The sequence below is a fragment of the Zonotrichia leucophrys genome, chromosome 10 (genome assembly GCF_028769735.1).
Source record: "Zonotrichia leucophrys gambelii isolate GWCS_2022_RI chromosome 10, RI_Zleu_2.0, whole genome shotgun sequence".
Taxonomy (NCBI): domain Eukaryota; kingdom Metazoa; phylum Chordata; class Aves; order Passeriformes; family Passerellidae; genus Zonotrichia; species Zonotrichia leucophrys.
Window position 1 is genome coordinate 17,593,348 of NC_088180.1, and position 21,315 is coordinate 17,614,662.

The 21,315-nt window shown below is 49.5% G+C and overlaps 2 protein-coding genes across 2 annotated transcripts in view; both read right to left on the bottom strand.

Annotated features, from left to right (window-relative positions):
- The window catches only part of CHSY1 (chondroitin sulfate synthase 1), a 75,545-nt gene extending 68,454 nt beyond the window's left edge, over window positions 1-7,091 (bottom strand). Inside the window, exon 1 of the mRNA XM_064722384.1 lies at window positions 6,817-7,091. Coding sequence (XP_064578454.1) covers window positions 6,817-7,088 — 272 coding nt within the window. The 5' untranslated portion in view covers window positions 7,089-7,091. The remainder of the gene's footprint in view (window positions 1-6,816) is intronic.
- An 8,246-nt stretch (window positions 7,092-15,337) lies between these two features.
- SELENOS (selenoprotein S) lies at window positions 15,338-21,075 on the bottom strand. The gene is made up of 6 exons (XM_064722461.1): window positions 20,943-21,075; window positions 20,695-20,829; window positions 19,171-19,277; window positions 18,246-18,335; window positions 18,080-18,155; window positions 15,338-16,160 (listed from the first exon to the last, which is right to left on the bottom strand). The coding sequence occupies exons 1-6, from the start codon at window positions 21,022-21,024 to the stop codon at window positions 16,081-16,083; spliced, it is 570 nt and encodes a 189-aa protein (XP_064578531.1). The 5' UTR covers window positions 21,025-21,075; the 3' UTR covers window positions 15,338-16,080.
- Between the last annotated feature and the right edge of the window lie 240 nt (window positions 21,076-21,315).

A 21,315-nucleotide genomic window follows, 5' to 3' on the forward strand; every position in this document is an offset into this window, starting at 1 on the left:
CAGGTTGAAGTTACAACCTAAAGTCTTTTGGAGATTTCTGTTCAGTTACTTTTTTATTCAAAAGCAAACAATGTATTTTCAGACTTGCTTTTCATACCCTGAAAGATCTGCCTTTATCATGACTATAATCTCTGGGCAATACAGGATGTCTTCTATCACTCCAAGCTTTAGCTCCTTCCTGGTAGTCATCAAGCCCTTCTGTTGATTCCCAGTTTAAATTTACTCCCTGCTCTCCAAATAGGCACCCTCACCTCAAGAACCACTAATTACTGTCAAGAGAAGAGCTCCCATTCAACAGAAAGGGAACAAAATGCATGCACATCCATAAAGCATGGCATGCTTGATTCCCAGTCTTCCTATTGCACTAAACCCCTCATCCCAAAGCCAGTCTGAGCCCACCTTTCCATATGAAGGTTTCACATAAGACCAGGGGTAAAACAGAGACATTCCTGCATGTGTGCAGGAATGGGGACAGAAACACCGTGCCCTAACAACATCCACACCCCCAGGACCTGTGTGAGCACCACGATGTCACTCCAGCCCTGGGATCTCATGTCAACCTCATCAACCGTGCACCAGCACAGCTTGACTGAGCCTTTGTTCACCTCCTGCAGCAACACAATTTCTAGGATGAGACAGCTCAACGTGTTATTTGTGACCGTGGCTTTGTTTGAACCCGAAGGGACGAAACCCTCGCACACGGACAAACAGCCCAAGTGTCTGTGTCAACAGAGCACGGCCCGGGCACGGGCTCAGACAATGGAGCCACCACGGGCTGCTCCTCACGTCCAAGCCCCAGCTCGCTGTGGCCCTTTCTGGGACAGAATGCAGGGAGAACAGTTTGCTCAGGAAACATGCTGCTGCACTCAGCCAAAGAAGCCAAACCACAGAGGGTGAGATGAACTGTAAGTAGGTTTTTCTGGCCCCAGTTATCAGCAGAACTAAGGACTGATAAATGCAGGGATGAATTCTGATCAAAGCTGCTTTTAACTTTTTTATCTAATGTTGCAAATAATCAGACTTGGCTCCATCACCAGCAATTCTGTAGTTTAGTATGTAAAACCTACACTTCTTGCCAATCCTCCCACCTCCACTGTCATTTACCTTGTCTGCTCTCAGGTTATGGGCAGCAACCTGACCCTTCAGTTCCTGAGCACAGAGCTCTTGTCTCAACACCTCCCCACCAACACCCCCTTCCACCAGCTGACATCACTTTCCTGGTCAAGGTTCCTCCAGTATAAGCCCTGCAGGTTGTATCTGCAAAAGAATTGTATGTTTGATAATGAAAAAAAAAACCCAGAAAAATATTTTTATTGAAATTTGACACCCTCCTTCTTCCCCACCGCCCTGTCACCCTGAGCTGTTTAAAGGACACCTGGACACAACATTTCTGCCACCAGACTCTGTATCTGCACCTGCAGAGACCACCTGGGCTGCAGCGATCAACCACCGAGCCTTCAGTCAAAGCCATTTCAACTCTGTCCACAGAGAAATATCAGCCTGTGAATACAACTGATACTGCCCTGAACTGGTCATTTAAAAACCCTGACAGATCTCAACCTTATCTCCCCCGTGTAATCTGAATCTGCTGCTTAAGCAGGAGGATGTGCATGAATCAGGACAGCAAGGCTCTCCATTACCCTCCCCAGGAGGTAAAAAACCTGCACGATGCTGTGTGACCTGGTTTCTCTCAGTGCACAGAACTCCACAAACCAGAAGGCTGTGCTGACAAGGAAATCAAAGTGAAAATTAAACAAACACAAACTAAATGAGTAATGCTTCCTCAGGAAAAAAATCTCTAAGCAGAGGACATGAGTCCAGTGATGCTCCAGTATTGGTGGCTACCAAATCAATTTCAACATCCCTCCCTCACCCAGTTTTGCACACTGGATATCCTATGTGTACCCTAGGCTAAGCAAGTCACAAGTAAAGTGGGTGAAAAGATTTTATCTTTTTAGCTGGTGCCCAGGAACTCATGAAATACAGAAAACCTTGTGCACACCAAGAAAAACCCCAGTATTTTCTAAAAAGTGACCACAACTGTAGTCTTGAAATGTCATCAGAAGTTATTTCTTCATTTAAAAAGAAGCTTTAAAGCACAGCTTGCAGCAAGAGCAGCACAGATCTGGGATGTTTTCCCTTCAGTTTCCAGTATTTATTATTTATTTGTATTATCTTGCTTATCAGCGCTGCAGACTCGGCAGAAGCACAGTCAGTGGCGTTATGCAGACAGTGCTCCCTTTGTAAAGACTCAGGCTGAAGACTGACAAAAAATGTATTTGGTTTTTGTCTGCAGCTCAGGAAGTTTCCCTCAGAGGAGATCAGAGAAATCATTTAAAGTTTTGAGAAATAGTCATCTTGTATAATTACGCTGAAGAAAATCATAATTTGTGAAGAACTCAGCAAGACAACAGACATGAAAGACTGATGTCTTGAATGCAGCTAAATTCCATGTTGAATTAGGGCTAGTTTGGCATCACTGTTCTTCAAGGCCCCATTCTTCCAACAACATTTGCTACAGGGGAAGCAGTGAACCACAGCTCAGGCAGGAGAGCTGAGCTCGGAAACCAGCACGAGGCTCCTGCACATGGTATTGTAGATAACACATGGGAAGTCACCAAAAAAAGCTGGTTTTTAAAATTTCCACATCTCTGTCACTAAGATCTGCATTACAGCATTCCAATTTTGAGGAAAAGTTCCTTTCAGGTTTCTGCAGGATTGCTTTAACAGAGAACCCAAGCAGATTCCACAGCTCTTTGAGTCCTTTGAGCTAAACTCCTCCAATTTTAAGTGATGCTAGTTTTCTGTCCATGCATATCCACCTTCCTTGTGGACACAGGGACAGAAATGGATCCATCACCACAGGCACACAGTCAGTGGCCAGGCTAAGATCAGACCCCAAGTGCCTCAGAGTTTTGGGCCATATGGTTATTTTGGGGGGTGTAAGTGACTTTGTTTTACTTATCCCCCATTCCCTGTATCAATGACAGTTGCTCTGTGTGCTTCTTTCATACCGTTCCTTAAACATCCTCACAGATTTTAGGTTACAGCCAGAAATGCCAAGTACATCATGTTTCTGGTGGAGGGTACCTGAGCAGGACACCGAGTTCTCACTGCTGCAGTACTGTGGTACGATTCACACATGAAGCAAAACACGTACTGTGCTGGCACAACATCCCAAGTCACTCCACAGGGCCCCCTCCCAAGAGGCAGGAGCTCCACAATCCATCACATCCCCCAACAGCGCCCAGAACGGGCCAAACCACCCGACAGATGCAGATCTGAAATTAGGAACAATGCACTTACAATGCGTAAGCGCAGGCTTAGACAGATAACCCAAACTCCCCCACACCCAAATCCTCCTGGCTGCCTTTCACTTAAGCTCTTCCTAGCACTCAGGTATTTGGATTCCAGCTTCCTGTAAGCCACCACCAACAGAGGGTGGAAATGGAGCCTCCAAAGGGCATCCTTCTGACACGGGGCAGGGATGGCTCAGCACCAGCCCCGGGCATCCCTCATGGTCCTCGTGGCACTCGCCAGTGCCCTGGGGACCGTCCCAAACCCAGAAGTGCTGTGGCTGCGTGTTCCTGCAGAGATGCTGCCAAAGGCCAGCCGCTGACATCTCGCCATTAACTGCATTCACACCACTCTCCTGCCACGTTTCCCAGGAAATCTAGTTGCTACGCAAACGGGGAAAAAAAAAATGGGTTAACTGCCTGATATTTCTGTTCCTGAGACAGCAGACTTAAATCTTCTGGGAGACTGCTTATTCCCATCCTCTCCTTCCTGCAGCTCTTTTAGGACAACTCCCCTCAACTGCAAAAGCATTAGCACATATTGTTGCACTTTCCCTGAACCCCAGCCATGCCTTTAACTCCTTCCTGCCCAGCTCTTTTCCTGACTATTCCTTGTCCTTCCAAGTGACACCGTGGCTCCTGCTGCTGCACTTCCCCGGCCTCCTGGAAGGGAACTCTGCTAACCTGGCTGTCGGATGCAATCACTGCTGAGGCTGCAAATCTGCCCTCCGAAAACCTGTGGATCTAAAGCTTATTCTCTGCCTCACAGACTACAAAAGCAGGACTGTTACAAAGGGCCGGCGGCTCCCAAAAATCCAGCAGGCCTGGTTTGCCTTGCAGTGGTCATTTTGCTCATGATTGATGTTCAGGAAGTGGATTGCTTCCCCTCTTGTTAGACCCTATCTGGATTCACAGCAGCCAGGATCAGCAAATGCTTTCCGCTCCGGTCCCTTTTAGCTGTGTCTGTAAATGGCCTTTGAGCCACAGCAATTTGGAGGTATTCAGCCTCTGAATCCCTAATTCCTTTCAGCGTGGTATCAAGGCTCTGCACACGCTGCCACCCCGGGAATGCCTTGCTAGCAGCTTCCCATTTCACTGGCTGTGCCAGCGATTCAGCTCACCAGGATGCTTTGTCAATGTAGTAATCCCAGCAATTGTCTGCTTGAGTACTTCATGGCAATCAAAAGCCATTTAAGATTTCAGGTTTGTCTTCCTCTTCCCCCCTCCCCATCTTCCCCCAAAGATGTCTTCCTGTCACCAGGACATTAGCTCATTTCTTTCACCAACGGAGGTGAGAAAAACGCATTTAGCCCGACTAAGAGTCTCTTTATCCGTCTCTTCCAAGAACAGACATCATCTCTAGAGGTTAAACCAAAATAGCAGTGTAGTAAAAAGCGATACTCAGATCTCCATCTAAGGGCTGAAGGAGCCCGATTCCACTAGCTGAATTTGTTAAGTTGCATCTTTAGCCATTGTTTTGTGAGAGCAGATGTCGCAGATCTTGTTCTCTAAACCCAGCTCTGCCACAGCACCAGACTGTTCAGCAAGCACAGGCAAAACCAGGTGAAAACAGGAATCCTTCCCACACCAGCAAAGTGAATTTCTCCCCAAAGAACACTCTGGACAACACAGTGATAAATTTCCCTTTGTTTTTTTTTTCTTGATGCAAAATGTGATGGATGCTAGAAAAAGTATTCTGCCATAAAACCTGGTATGTGATGTCCCAACACGACTCCAGCCTCCTTGTATGTAAATCTAAATTGCACAGCCTGTGAGATTTGCAATCCAAAATACTCCATCCCACATGGTGAAGGAGAACATAACCCTGAAGAAACAAATTCCTTCACCCATTTCAAAGCATCAATCATGTGCTTTCTGTAACTTAATTACAGGTCTACTGCTGGAAGAAGGAATTAAGTTTCCATTAAAACCATCGCTGGTGGACAATATGCCTCAGATTGCCCAAATAAAGCAATTTTATTGCATTGGATGCTGATATAAAGACAGATTTCCTGAAACCAGAGCCGAGCTGGGAACGATGGTATGATGGCCCATCATCATAGTTTTGTCACCCTGCTCTTACAGGCCAACAGGGCCAAGTACTTTTCAGCCAGGGCAGGCAGGATATGGAGAAGGGTCTGTTCTAGCACAAGACTGAAGGGGATGTTTTATTAAAGATCTGCCCCAGAGCTCCTGGCTGCTCTTCTGAGGGTGTTGGCTCAGCCAGAGCTGGGGTGAACCCGAGCTGACATTTTAGCCCTTGACTCTTTCAGATTTCCCAAGCACGCTTCCCGTGCAGCCTCCCAGCACTGCCTGCTGGCGCACACACCGGAGCAATGAGCAGATCCCAGCGCATTTCAGCAGAGCACGGAGTTCCACCAAAGCCACAGACACATGTCTCACAGAAGAGATGATTATCCCGATGCTGCCGAGGCTTTGGACAGAACTCCCGTTAGCCCGTGGCACTCTCGGCCATGCCCAGCCACACGTGGGCACCACGGTGACAGCACACAGTGCAAAGCACCCAGATTGCTCCTGCTGCAAAATTAGGTGTGCTCAGGTAACAAACACACGGCTCCGAGACCCTGGCTGCTGCATTAGCCCAACCAGTCTGAGGCACGGAGCGCTTCACCCAGGCTGACTCTCCCATCCGAGCTGTTTCACTGCCTGGTCCAGCCTCAGCAGCGGCTGCAGAGCCGAGCTGGGTTTTACTCTTTGTTCCCCGATGCCTTTTCTGGGTCTCATTCCCTAGCACAAGCTTTCGGCTCGGCACAGTGCTCTTTATCCAGGCCATTACAGCGGTCCCCAAACTTTATTTCTGCTACCTCAGGCTGTCAGCTCGCTCCACAAGCGGCGGCCAAGGACCGTACCAGCGTGGCGCAGCTGCGCCCAAGGCAGAGGCACCGAGGGACGCACTCTGATGCCCGTGTCCCCGCCGGTGACCGGCACTCAGCGTCCCCTCGCACCGGCGGGGCTGCCTGACCCTCAGGCAAGGTCACCGGGGCCACCTGCCAGGTGGAGCCTGGCCGAGCCAGACCCTGCGGGAGCGGCAGCGCGGCTCAGGGACCCCTCACCTCCGTGCCGAGCCGCCCAGGCAGCGGAGCCGCGCTCGGGGCACCGCGGCTGCCGCAGCCCGCCCGGAGAGCGCCCCGGGGCTGGGAGCGAGGAGCGCGGGGGCTGAGCGTGCCTCGAGGCTCGCTCGCACCTGCCCCGGGGAAGGGTGAGTGTTCCCGGGAGCGGCGGGGGCATCCCAGCCGTAAGGGCATCCCGGATCGGGCGGTTTTAGCCCGGGGGAACCGGCCGACCGGCCCGAGTCCAGCTGAATGGGAGCGAGGCGAGCCAAGCCCAGCTCGGCTGAATGGGAGCGAACCGAGCCAAGCTCGGCTCAGCTGATCGTGACCGAACCCAGCTGAGACGAGTCGAGCCCACCCGAACCACCCCGAGCCCATCCAAGACCCCAGTCCAAGGCAGCCTACCGGCCCCCCATCCCCGCCGGGCGCCCCCAGCCCCCGCCGCTCACCGGTGCGCGGCCACGGCGCGGCTCCGCAGGTACTTCTGCGCCGTCATGACCCCCACGAAGAGGAAGCTCTGTGCCGGCGGGCCGGGGCGGCGCGGCGGGGCGGCGGCGGCGGCGGCGGGCGGCGGGCGGCAGCCCTGCGGGCGGGCTCGGTGGGGCCGCGCCGCCGCCGCCAGCTCGGAGGCGCGGGGCAGGACGAGGCGCGATGCGAGCACGAAGCCCAGCACCAGCCCCAGCAGGACGCTGAGCCAGGCGCGGCGGCCGCGGCCCGCCATGCCCGCCCGGCCCGCTGCTCACAGCGCCGCCGCCGCCGCCAGCCGCGCCGAGGCGCCCAGCGCCGCCATGGGGGAAGGGGCAGGGACGGGAAGCGGAGGGAGGGGAGCGGGGGGCCGCCCGCCTCCCCGGCCCTGCCCCTCGGCACAGGCGCCGTGTGCGGCCCCGCCGCGCTGCCCCTAGCCCCGCCCGGCCCTGCCGGAGCCGCCGCCGCCACAGCCCCCGGGGCGGCCCCCGCCCCGTGAGGGGCTCCGGGAGCACCGCCCTGCAGCGGCACCGCTGCACGTCCCGCCCCGAATCTGCAAGTGTTCCAGGCCAGGTTGGACGGGCTTGGAGCAGCCCGGTCTGTGGGAAGGTGTCCCCGCTGCCCGGGGCACGGAGTGGGATGAGATGAGCGGTACGGGCCCTTCCAACCCAAACCCGTTCTGTGACAGGGACCGGCACCTTAACCAAGCATTCCACACAGGGAACCTGGCCCTATCCCACACTGGGACCTCGGAACTGGCACACCAGAACCTCAGCCCAGCTGCCCAGATCAGGAGGGACAGAGGCCGAGAGAATGTGGATGCTCAGCTCTGGGGACAGGGAGTGAGACGCTGACATAACCCCGGGACAGGCGTCCCAGCACCGGCACCCAGCCCCCGTGGCAGAACCCTGGCTCAGGGGCCAGAACTGGGAGCCCACTCTAGGATGGGATGGCACCGGGGACAGACCCAGGACAGGCACCAGGTCGGGTCCCTGCTGCCCAAGGCCCGGCTCTGCCCCGTGGCACGGAGTCCAAGGGGAGCAGGCAGTGAGGAGCAGCCTCCAGCCCTGTTTGCCTGGCACTGGTGCATTTGTGCAGCACAGGCTGTGGTGACAGGGAGCCAAGGCACAGGCACACTCTGTTTTTTCCCACCTTGCTAATTAAACCAACCAGAAATAGGTCAGTCTGTTTCTATCCACAGGCTATAGTGAGTGCTCAACAGATTGAAGACTTTATTGCATGAAGATTTCTTTTTTCCTTTGTCCACACTGACTCTCCATGAGCGTTTCATCTACAGAGCACTTCAGCTGCGAATGCTGCAGCCACAAACCCCTCACATTTCATAGGAAAAAAACCTTCCAGTCTCAACAGAAGAAACTTATCAAGTACTACCCACTGACCTCCTGCTTATCATTGTGGTTTCTTCCATTTCCTGCCCACTTTGGCCTTTCCAATTGCCAGTCTTTTCCATTTTAAATTTTATTTATATCATGATGTCATCCACAATGAGCTGGGAAGAAGAAAGTCTTGGTGTAAAGGCAGCAGCCTCTTGAGCAAGAACCATTGCAAAAGAGGATATCACACCACATTAATACTCTACAGTAATAAGCCAAAGAGAGACATCCATGTCAGATTTTTTATGATCACAAGTAACTGTCTCGATTCTGGGACTGAGCAGGTAATGACACAATCTGCTTATCTAATGAGCTCAATGAAATGTCTTGAAAAAAATGCTTTTGTTTGGGGTTTATTGCTCTTGTGGTGGTGCAATCCTCACACCGAGGTCAGCACAGATGAACTTGTGATGTCAGAGCACAAATAACACAAGGAAAGTGCCACCAGGATTTATGGTATTAAACAACAATAAAATTGAATACAAATAGAAACTAGATAAGAAATACAAACAGTGAACAGGAAGGAAGAGCAGGACGTCTCCTTTTGTTTGTCCATGGACAGAACAGAGATGTATTGAGAGAGATGTGTTTGTGTGAAGAACAGAAGAGCTAAATGGTGAAAGAGAGAGAAAGGAAGAGCAGTCCAAACTGGGATACACACAAGGCAGGTAAAGCCAGGAGGGGCAGGAACACCACTGCTTGGCAAAGGCCAGCTGGACTGTCCTTTCCACTGTAATTCCTTTCTCATTCCCAGGGTTTGCAATGCTTCACAATTACTTCTAACTGCTGGTGCTCTGATCCTTTCCATGAGGTCTGGGGTTATCCTCAGCCTGTGCCACTCTGCACACGTGGATCTTTTATTGCACTTAAAAAAGATTCTTCATTAAACTCTGCTTCCCTCCTCTCCCCACAAGCCTGATCATCAGGTCCTGAAATACACAACACCAAGAGACATTCAAGCTACCAAAAGAGCAAGCCCACTCCTTTCCAAGAGAAGCACATGTGGCAAGTCCATGAGCAGGAATGGGATTACTCTGCCTGCTCCAAATCAGCTGTAAAAATCTCCTGATTCAAGGGAAAGCCACTGTGGCCTATGAATTACAGGAAAAGGCAGAGCTAGCATGGTTAAAAGGCAATAAAAAGGAGAAAGGTTGGGGCTGGGGCTGAGGAGCTGTCAGTTGGCTTCTTCCCACAAGGAAAAGAAGTTAGTCATCAGAGCTGAGAGCTCCGTGCCACTGCAGCACACATGGAAATGATGAAGCAGAGCAGCTCATTCCCCTGATGGATGTCCCCAGCCCAGAGCTCCCCTGGGCACGTTCCCACCTCGCTGCACCTCCAGAGCACTTATGGTCCTGGGGCTCACCACGTGCAGGGCTGGCCAGAGAACGCTTGGGAAGGGGCAGCAGGAGGAAGGGGAGCTGTCCTGGTGCCAGATTTGACCTGCAGAGCAGGCACAGTCAGATTTCACACCCCAGCTCCAAGGCTGAGATGTCCAGCTGGGAAGAGGGGGTGCCACCTGGGAATGCTGCAATGCTCACACAACTCCCACAGCACATCCACATGCCTCTCTTTGTGCCATTTATTGTGCCAAATTCACATTTCAAAGTGCTGGGCAGGCACATGCTCCTTTTACTGCTTCTGTCCCTGTTCTTGCATAGAGCAGCTGCTGGAAAAAAGGGGAAAAAGCAGATTTAGGGAAAACTTGAAGAGCATGGCTTATTTCTTCCAGTGGAATTATAATACTGTTACCTGCCTAGAGTGTATTTTTAATCTGGATGGCAGCAAAAGGTCATACTGCATAATCACATTTAAGTGCCATTCCCTATTAATACAGCTCTTGGTCTCAATAGCTGTCACTATATATCATGGTTACCATATATTCAAAGACATGATATTTTTCTTTGGTAACACAGTCTACAAGCATACAGGCATCTTTATGCAGCATGTTTCCAGTTCCTTGTGGGATGGCTGGAGGAGGAATTCTGAGGGCTCTCCAAAAGGATGCACATGGTGTGTGCTCATCCCCACGCTCCCATCCCACTCCCTCCAGCGAGATTAGCACCCAGCCCAGCCACTGAGAGCCCACTTGACAGGCCCACATGGTTTAGATTCATAATCAGATTAACCAAACAGTAATCCTATTTTTAAACAATGGAAAAGCCAAGTCCTCAAGCTGCCTCTGTGAGTGTGTGTGCATACAGAATAAATGTCATCCTTTCGGAATAAAGAACCTGAATACCAAATGAAAAGAGTTTCTTCCACATAGGACACTTTGTCCTGTAGAGGAAAGGAACATCTTGCATTATTACCACTTCTTTTTCACACTGATTTTGATCTCCAGCGAGCCCACTTCCAATACTTGCAGGATTTACCTTCTATGAGACACATTCTTCGCCACATTTTAAAATAGTTACAGGAGTAAACTACTCCCCAAATGCTCCAGAAACTTTAATTATGAATGTTCCAGTACTCAAATTTATATTTTAAAAACTGCCCAGGCACTGGAAAATGAGCATACTTCATATATTCAATGTAACAGACTCACGGTGGAAAAAATCTCACTGGGCAACCAGTAGCATTTGTCTCTGTCACAATATTTCCAGCCCTGCTGCATTTTCCCGAATGACGCGGAAACTCCTTCCTCACCTCCAGCACCCACTTTTTTCTCTCTTTCTTTTTTTCCCCTCCCCATCCTATTCTGGTCCTGGCAGGCCCAGTCCCAAGCTGTGCTTGGGTGGAAGACTCAGAAGAGCCCATTCTGCTGTGCCCATCCTGCAGGGGCTGTGCCCATTCTGTGCCGTGCTCCCATTCTACAGAGTTGCTGCCACTCTGGACCGTGCCCATTTCTGCTGTGCCCGTTCTCAGGAAATCTGCCCATTTACAGGAGCTCCGTCGCTTCCGTTCTGCAGAATCTGCCCTTCTGGATGTTTCCCATGATCTGCAGAGAGCTGTGCCCTAGCTCCATTTGCCGAGCTGCTTGTTCCCCTTCTGCATCCATTTGACTGGCCCATTCTGCAGAGCTGTGCCTGGTGCCCGTTCTGCTGTGCCCATTCTGCGTGCGTCTGCAGCTTGCCCATTCGCGTGCCATTCTGCCGATGCCCGTTCTGCCATTTGCAGGAGCGTGCCAGTCTGCCCTGTGCCCGTTCTGCAGAAATTGCCCATTCTAGGATGGCCATTCTGCTGAGCATGCCGTCTCTGCATTCTGCAGGGCTGTGCCGCTCTGCAGAGCTTGCCTTGCTATGCCATTGCAGGGGCGTGCCGTTCTGCTGTAGCCATCTGCGGCTGTGCCATTCTGCGTCCTCTGCACAGGAGCGTGCCGTTGCCCTGTGCCTTCTGCATGCCCTTCTGCAGAGCCGTGCCCGTTCTGCAGAACTTGCCATTCTACAGGACCTGCCCTCGCGTGCCTTCTGCGATTTGCCCGTTCCGCCAGCCCGGCCCGACATTGCCATCGCCCGGCCCGGCCCCGCAGTGCAGCGCAGCGCGCTCCCGTTCCCGGCCGGGAGATGCGGGAATGCCGTGGAAAAAACCCCTCTGCTCCCCAGGCAGCTGCTCCGGGTGTCACCCGGCTGGTGACACCTAAAGCAGTGGCAATTACATTACCTAAGAAATGGAATTCACAGGCAGTGTTGCCCCCTCCCAGTATGTGACAAAGCTGTACAATCTGATTTTTTTTTTTTTTTTTTTCAAAGTGAATCTTTTATGCCAAGCTGACAGTAACTCCCCATTTTAATGCAGGGTACTAGAACTAGACTTAAATGCCAGGTATTTCAGGGTATCCATTTCCCTTCCATTCCCTTTAAATAAAATTTTCTTTCCCTTCCATTCTCTTTAAATAAAATTTTCTTCCCTTCCATTCTCTTTAAATAACATTTTCTAAGTTCTTTTCCCTGCCTCCCTCCACAACTGTTCCCCACAGAACCAGCTCAGAAGCTCAGCTCAGTAACCACCATACAAAAAGAATCTATGGTAGAGGGAGGAGTGCAATTGTAAATTCACCAGTGGAGATGTTGCTCTGTGCTGAAAGTGCTTTTTAGCAGGTGTGCACTTCAAAATAAAATCACAGCAATCAATACACGAGAACAGCACCTGCCTCCCTGCCAGCGCCTTTCCACAGAAACCTTCAACACAAAATTTGTATTTTCCCCACCAAAGCTGAGCTGAGGGCACTTATTCCACTGAAGACATTGGTTTCTCATTTAAAAAAACAACAGAGGGTTTTGAAGTTGCTGGCCCTGGAGCTGGGAATATGGGCAGGGTGTGTGTCAGGCTGCTTGGAAGCGCTCACAAAAATCAGCTCCAGCAGCCGGGCCAGGACACCACCCAGCCAGCAGCCTGTGCCTTTCCTTTGTGGTTGCAGAGCTGCTCCCAAAGCCAAGCTTTCATTCCACACAGGAGGGAGGGAAAAAAAAAAAAAAAAAAGGAAAAACCCAAAGCTTCAGCCCATCCAAGTCTAGACCAGCTTTTTATACAGCTGGAAATTGCATAGTTTCAGTGTTCAGCTATAGCATGGACAGAAACACTCTGAGCCCCACTTGTGCCTAAAGTGATCCCTGAAAAGGTGCCACTTTTTAGCCTGTGTAGGAGCAAAATTCATCCAGAAGATGGACCTGATGCTGAGATGTGTGCTGATGTGCAGCCAGGCTTGCAAGGACCCAACTGCACGAGCAGGGAGCTGCCTGCTTGAGCAGGAGGCAGAAAGAAGAGCATCAGAGGGGTTTAAATGCAGCCAGGAACAGCAGGGCTGCTGGGAAATGCACAGGAGACTCCCAGGCTGGGTGCCATCCCCCTTCACAGACTCTGGAATGCAAAGTCATCTTCTGGGGAGAGAAATAAGGCACAACCCCCCCAAAAAAGCCAATCTGAACACCTGAGCTGAGTATCAGCAGTCAGAGCACAGAGCCACTGCAGAACAGCCCAACTCCTTGAGTTTTGAGTCTGAAAAGTACAGAGCTGCATAAAACACAGCAGATGAGATTTGTTAGTTCTGGCATTTCACACCTGCACTCAGATTTTGCAAGGACAGCAGCTCCTTGCAGATATAGGTGCAATTATAATTTTCATTCCCATTGATCTCTGATTGAGACACAGATAACTTGGAACACCTGGCAACAGCTCTGCTGCCAGATTCCCCCATTGCCCTCACTCCCCCAACTCCCTCTTCTCTTTGTTATTAAAAATTTCCACCATAAGAAACATATTTTTTAAACACTCAAGTATGCAATATCACTCTTAAAATCTTTTCCTTATTTCACAATGTTTTTTAAAGGCATAAATAAAGCCAAATAATTTTTATGAGTCTGACATCGTGGGTTGTTTTGTTCAGTTTTAACTCCAGTGCTCAGGAACTCCTGATGAATAGTTGAGAGAACTATGCACAAACCAGATCTCATCTGCAATTTAAAGAAAACAAAAAACTCTGCTCCTCCAGCATATAAATCATCTACAAGCAACAGAAAATACTTAGCTGCACTTCTCAAGCAAGTAACATCTTCAGAAGTTTTTTGTGCCTCTGAACACTTGCTTGATTTTTGGATTTTTTAATACCCAAACCAGATTATTCTTCAGTGGTTAAACAGCATTGTACAGCAGTTAAATAGTTTATTACCCAGCTCCTTCCAGAGAGAGGTATTTCCAGAACATCTGCATGAGTAAAGCAAGAGGCTTCTTGCATAACTGCTCTAGTGGGGGGAAAAAAAAATCTCCTGAAGGCTTTTTAATATGAACTTTCATAATTCAAGTTCTTGGGAATTCATACCAAACCAGGAACAATGGATTCATTAAATAGTTCACTTTCACCTAATGCTTTCTGCATGCTTCACTCCTGAGCTATAAAGCAGCAAGCAACCACCTTTCCATAATGCCTGTGGTCAGGGGAGAGCTTTCCATTTGAAGTCAGAGGAAAAACCCTTCCCTCTTGTGCAGGTTGTGAGCCAAAAGAAGTTTTATGAACTGAGGTTTGTCCTCCCACCCTGTTCAATAGCTTAGAAGTGTCTGACTAAGAAAAATTCAGGAACTTGAGGATTAAAATAAAAAAAAAATAAATAAAGGAGAAAAAAGGCTTGAAGCTTCCAGAAGTACATACTTCATTTCATTTTCACTTGACATGTCTTATTAAACCTTAGAATTGGGCAAAAAGCCATATCCCTAGTCCTAGCCAGAAGCAAGTCTTGAGACACAGAGAAAGATTAGCATGTGCTCAGTTAAGACCTGCTTATTTATCTTGCAAATGTTTTTACTGAATTAAATAAACCCATCCCTGACCATTTTATCACACAGGGATTTCTGCTTCTTTAAGACAACAACCTCCCCCATTTGTTTTTCTGAAGACAACACCTCAGTCTGTTGCCTGTTTCCCCAACACGAGGGAGAAGATGTTCCCTAAGGCATTACAACTCAGTCCTCTTTCCTGAGGAAGACTCCTCAGATCTTGAAAATATCCCTCCCCACCTCTGTTTCTTTTCACCTTCTGAAGGATTAAAACCTGGAGTTACATACACTGGCCTCTGAATGAATTTCCACAGGAACATCAACAGCCTCACTTCACCTTCCACACACATGACCAAACACTTTGTTGTGTCTAAAACAAAAAGTTCTTGGCCTTTTAATTTCATTACCAACTTTAAAACTCTCTAATAACACCCTCCTGCTGCATTTCTGCACAAATATTCCACGAGGAAATACTCAGAAACAAGTGCTCAAACAGCCCTAAGCTCTAAGGAACCACTGCTCCCTACCCCAATGCCCACAGAGCAGCCCAGGAACAGCAACTGGACACAGGGACACTTGTCCCATGCCAACAGGAATTATTTCACTCCTCTCCAAAGACAACCTGGATTTTACTTGTCTGTTGCATTTTAGAGAGAAAATCAAGGGGATGGGATGCTTGGAAAGTTAGGTTATGATGACCAGATGTTCTCTGTCCTCAGGGTTGGACATACACCAAAGGATGAACACCCCACACTCCTTGCACCCCTTCACTGCCCAGAGCACCCTCAGCTTTGGGGCTGCACAAGCTGAGCAGGGTCACTTCACCTCCCACCTTGCATTATACACATTTATTGCACCAGAATAAATGCCTTCTATAAAAAAGATGCTGTAGAAAACCACGAGATTGTAAATACTAGATTTATGACGTTTGCAATTATATTTAATAATGTATTGTTTTTACAAAGCAGTTGAAATAAAAAAAAAGAAAAAAGAAAAAACAAGGAGTAGCAAGAACCCCCCTGTCTGCTGTCTAGCATCAGTAATCCTCACTGGTTTGTTTACCATTTATAAGGAAAACATCATTCAAGCTGGCTTGTCACAGAGACTCTTCTGCAGTAACTGACCTTTGGTGCAAATCCGTGGCATTTGTCAGATCACCTGTGCTTCTTCTGAAAGTCCCTCTGCCTAAATTCAAGGTGTCTGCCAATGATAAAACCCCTCCTCTCTAAATGACTGGAAGGTAAATCTGGTAACATGTCTGAGGAAGGTAAACATCCTCATCTTACAGAGGTAACGTCAGCATAGACAACTAAATTTGCCAGAAACCCCACATGTCACAATCCCAGATAAATCACCTTGCAGACTGCATTCCCTCTCTACAGAAGAGTGAAAATTTAGTGATCATGCTGAAATTGCTCCTCTCTTTGCCCTCTCTAAGAAGATCAGCCATTTTTCTGGTTTAGGATCAGCCAATGCGTTGCAATTTGGAAACAGTGTACCTCAAACAAACAGAAACCTGTTTTAAGTGAGCAAGTGCACTGAGGCAGCCGCAGAGGAGTGGCAGTGCCAGGCCAGCTGCAGGCAGTGGGACAGGGGGTGGCATCAAGCCTGCTGGTGCCAGGGAGGGACACCAGGGGTGCTTTAGCCTCATCCACCCGCGGACGGGCCCCGCCGGCCCGGCCTCCAGGAGCACGTCCCTCCTCCTTCTCCAGACAGGGGGTTGTAGCCTGCAACACACAGGAGAGAGACCCACTCTTAATATTCATCCTCCACAGCCCTTCACCAGCACACAAAAAACAGCAAAAACTGATCTCATAATATCCACACCTCGCTCATACTTCACACACGCAGCATTTTAGGGAAAATGAAAGCACAGAAAACACCCAGACTTGAGAGGGTTTCTTTCCATTGCTAAACACTTGTGGTTTAATTTGATCAATTTCGATTAAATGAAATTGAAATTAATTACCATTTAATTTTTCTAAGTCTGCACTAAAGCTGCAGTGCAGCAAGAGCAGCTCAGAGTAAACTCTGCAGAGTGTCTGTTCTGCAAGAGCCCAACACTCAGGGACTTAAAACAATCCTTCATTCCAGTCCTGCAAGGAATACTCTGAAGGTCAAAAGGTAAATCCACTCATTAACACTGCAAAGTATTTTTTTAGAGCATTTAAAAGGCAAACATAGGCAGTAAGGCAAATACACTTTAGCTGAACATCCTAATGTTGTAACCATGGGAAACTTCATATCAGGAGAACACACTCAGAAAGTTACAACTTGGCAAAAAACATCTTCAATTTGTTCTGCACAAACCTAAGAACCCAAATCCTAGCAGCACTGCTAACCAGGGAGGTTCCAAAGCAACCTGCTCCACTGAAACTCCCAGCACCTTCAAATTTGAAATTTGTTTTTCTCATACCAAAGCCAAGTTTTGCTTTCTAGCTTAATTGAGCAGCTGAGCAGCACAGATGGTTCTTTCACTTCATGCTGATCCACCTCAGGAGAAGATCTGACACCTCTAATTCTGTAATGGGTTACTGAAGCAAGGACTTTGCTGAGGATTAAACCAGGACAGGCAGCAGCTGGAAGGGTGCCCACAGCCAGCTGCCCTGGCCCTGCCTCTCAGCACAGCTCAGCCCTGCACTCCTCATCCCCCAGGAGGGAAACATCCCATGACAGAGACACCAAAGGCAGCTGCCACCATCAGACACCACACCCTCATAACATGAGCCAATCTATTTGATTCCTTCAAATGCCAGGAAAAACACTCAAAGCAGAAATCCCAGCACTGCACTGTTATGGAGGTTTAGTGTGTTTCATCAAGAATCCACAGATTTTGTACTTTTAATCAAGTCACTTAGCACTGCACCCTAAGGGGGCCTCCTTTTCAGCCTGATTGAGGCTGTCTGGATGATGCACTCCACCACAGAAAATTGTCACTAAAATACACCCAAATTAGCACCTGCAGGTATGGCAAGGGCTCTTGGGCTGAGAGGAGAGGAGCAGACTGCCTGCATGGCCAGTGAGCCTGGCATGGGCAGTGTGAGGCCATGGAAAGCACTTCATCCACCAAGATGGGGCCAGCAGGTGACTGAGTCTAACATGAGACCTTCTGGTGCTGTGTGAGAGTTGGTAAGAGTTTATACATCCACAGGATTTATATATTCAATAGGTCAGCACTGTGGTGTATGAAAAATAAGGTCACATTTTACAAAATAATTTCTTTCATCATCTGAATCTACATAATACAAAGTAAAATACCCTCTTCCTGCATTTAGTGAGTACTACAGGTGCTTTAAAGGCAGAGCAGATACTAAATTACTGAACTTACAGAATAATGGGGGAAGGATCCCAGAACTACTGTAAGAATCTGTAATTCTGAGTGACAAAAATCTCAGTAAATTATACCAAAGCATATTTACAAAAAAAACCTGACACATTCTTTTCCCAAGGAAAAGCACTCCCAAAACTTCCTGCCAGCTTTTGCACACAGGACAGAGCAGACCAGCTGATCAGAGATAAAGAGCTTGTTTGTAAGGAATGTTTTGTTTCTTCCTTGAAAAAGACAAAAGTATGTACAGAGCCCATAGACACAGCTGGATAAATGCCCTGTTCCCAGCTCAGAGTGCCTGAAGGATTCCATACTCACCACCTCCTCTCAAGGGCTTTTTGTTTGGTTTCGATTTCGGGACTGCTGAGGCAGAGGCACCAGATTCTGCTTCTTGCTGTTCAGAAAAGCAGAAAGTTACTCAGTAGGAATTTCAGCTCCCTGAACCACAGGAACACAAGTGTGACCTGAGTGCCATGGCTGTTACCTGGTTCAGTTTCAGGTTTCCTTTGTAGCTCTTTCCTTCCTGCATGCTCTCCCACATCGCGATCTTCTGCCGTCGCCGCTCCTCCTCCAGCTACACAACAAACCCAGGACACAATTTAATCTTAGTTTTGACCTTAAACCTCAGATTTCAGAGCTAACAGGATCCCCAGAAACAGCTACAACAGGCTCATCAAACTGTATTTATCTGAAGCAGTATCTCTGAGATTATGGAAGAATTTACTCTTTTTATGCAGCCACATCTCTCCCCTCCTCAGGATGCACTGACTGAGCCTGCAGCTTATTTTGGCCACTTGATGCTTTAAAAGATTTTGAAAGTAAAACAGAACCAAGTGGCAAGTTTAAACCCCGAGTCTATGAAAAGTACTAAGTAAAGAATATTGCAGTAATTTAATGCACAATGTGAAGTTCTACAGAAGAAAGGAGTTTTCTTTTTGTTTTTAATGCCAGCATTACTTGAAGCACCAGTTACAAACTGAGGTCTGAGTGTCTGACTGCAAAAGCAAAACCAGAATTGGTGGGATGATGATCAGAGTTATTACTGTGCTGATCACACCCATTTTCTGCACTGTCCCACTCAGCAATTTGCTATTCCTTGTGATCTCAAGCTGTAATTCAGACCCTTAAACTGCAGCAATGCTAAGCTACATTTCTAACACTTATATTTGCCTTCCAGAGCAGAAAACACACACGTGCCATGGGACAGATAATTTAAATGCCAGCAAACCCCCTCCAGCCATTCACTGCTCACACAACAAAGCTCCTGCAGGTACAGATTTACCTGTGGAAAAATGAACACCAGGCCCACAGTGACCCTGCCCACAATCACCATTTGCTGCTGTCTTTTACAGCAGCAAAGTGCTTGATGACAAATTTATGAGAAAAAGGAAGAAATGCTCTCTGGTTACCTGTCTTTGCTTTTCTTTGTATTTTTCTGCTTGTGCATTCAATTCCTCTTGCATCCTGAGGCGAGCTGCTGCCAAAGCTTCCTGCCTTCTCACCACCACATCAGGCTCTAGGAAACCAGGAAAGAGTTTGCAAAGCTTCTCAAAGTAAATCCTAGATGGTCTCCTCAAAGAACTGTAATAAGGAAAGGCTCACATCTCTCCCTGCAGCTGTTTTGCAGAAAATCACAGCTCAAGTTCAGTTTCCAGCTAATCTTTTATACTAATTTATAATGCTGAATTAAACTTTATCATGTTTTCCTGTTTTAAAGCAATTACTTCAACAGGATTTTAATAAGGACACAAGTGTACCTAACCATAAAATTTAAACCTCACACTTCAAGGACACTGCCTTCTATTTCTGAAGGATTTGTTAGATACAAATTAATTCAGAAATATCACTCAGGCTTTGCAGGGACCATTTTTACCCAGAGAACTTCTCTTACGCAGAAGGATGAGGCAACCAGCCCACATTCACTCCTACTCCTTCTGGCAAGGGGTCTGCTGGTGTCAGTGCAGCAGTGGATTTAACAGCCTCCATCAGCAAGAAATCACTTACAAACATGACACACATCTCAAGAGACACCTGCAGGCCTCAGAAAATCCACACTGAGTCACCACTGCTCTTCATGAGTGACCTGTGAAGGTCAAAAGGAAAATTACACCCCCCAAAAAAAGGCAAATGTTGCTCTGTTTTCTTCCAGCAGCTGAAGCATCTCCACATTTGTTTGCCTCATTTTTTGCTATGATCCAGTGATGAATATCAAAAAGAAATGTCAGTACTTTCAATAATTTCATTTTACAGGCAGTTTGGGCAATTAAACAGCCATTTAATTATAATCACAAAAGAACAGCAGGAGGATAAGAGCACACAAATAAGATTTTATCGTGGGGCCAACGTGCCCAGGGGGTCAGTGCCAAGCACTCATGGTTTGGCAGGTCCAGGAGCACAGGCTGTGCTTTTCAGCAGGATGTGACTGTGTGAGAGTTACAACCTGTGCCACCCTCCCAAGGATAACACACACTGTCACACCCCAAACGTACACAGCGCTGCCAGAGCAGGAACTGGGAAAGGGCAACTGCAAGGGGGTGACGAATATCAACAAAAAGTGAGTATTTATAGAAGCATTTCCACCAGGATTTAGATTTGGGCGTTTTGGTTAAGTCTAAAAGTTATTTGGTAGCTGGCCACAGGTGCTGCTGTGCTCCATCCCCTCAGCTGCTGCCCCATCCCCGAGTGATGTCCCACTCCTTTGTTCCCAAACTCGTTGCTTTGGGACGCAGCTTTTCCTTCAGAGCCTTTACAAACACTCCCTGGGCCCAGCCTGTCCCGGTGATCTCCTCACTCGGGATCTGCGGGCTCAGAGGTGCCCCGAGCGCCGCTCCCGCCCAGCCCTCACCCGGCTCCCTCGGGCCGTCACCGCCTCCCGACCCCGCGCGGCCTCAGCCCCGGCCGGGCCCGCGGCACCGGCACCGCCCCGCACTCACCCTCGGCCGCCTCCGCCGCTCCGGGCCGCCCGCCGGGCCGCGCCGCCAGCCCGCGGGACACCTTCTGCACGAGCAGGTACACGGCGACGGCGGCCAGCAGCAGGTACCAGCCATAGCCGGACAGCACCGAGCCCACTGCCGGGGGACAGGCCGGGGCTGAGCGCGGCCCGCGGCTCGGGGCCCGCCTCGGGGCTCCGCGCCCCGGCCCCGCCGCGCCCCGCGCTCCCCCCCGGCCCGCGGCCCCTCACCCGTGTGCTGCAGCGCCTCCAGCCCGCCCCGGCCCAGCGCCGGCCCGGGCCCGGCCGCGGCGCCGCCGTCCCCGAGATCCATCGCCCGACGCCGCCGCCTCACGTCCGGGCCCGCCCCGCCCCGCTCCGCCAATCACCGCCCCGTCCGCCGCCGCCTCACGTCCGGGCCCGGCCGGATCCGCCAATCACCGCCCGGTCCGCTGCCGCCTCACATCCGGGCCCGCCCCGCTCCACCAATCACCGCCCTGTCCGCTGCCGCCCGGAAGCGCCGCCAGGACGCGCCGCGCCGCCATTGGCGGAGTGCCCAGTGCGACGTTTAGCTGCGCCAGCCAATGAGAGAAGGGGGCAGGCGCAAGGCAGCCAATCAGAGGGC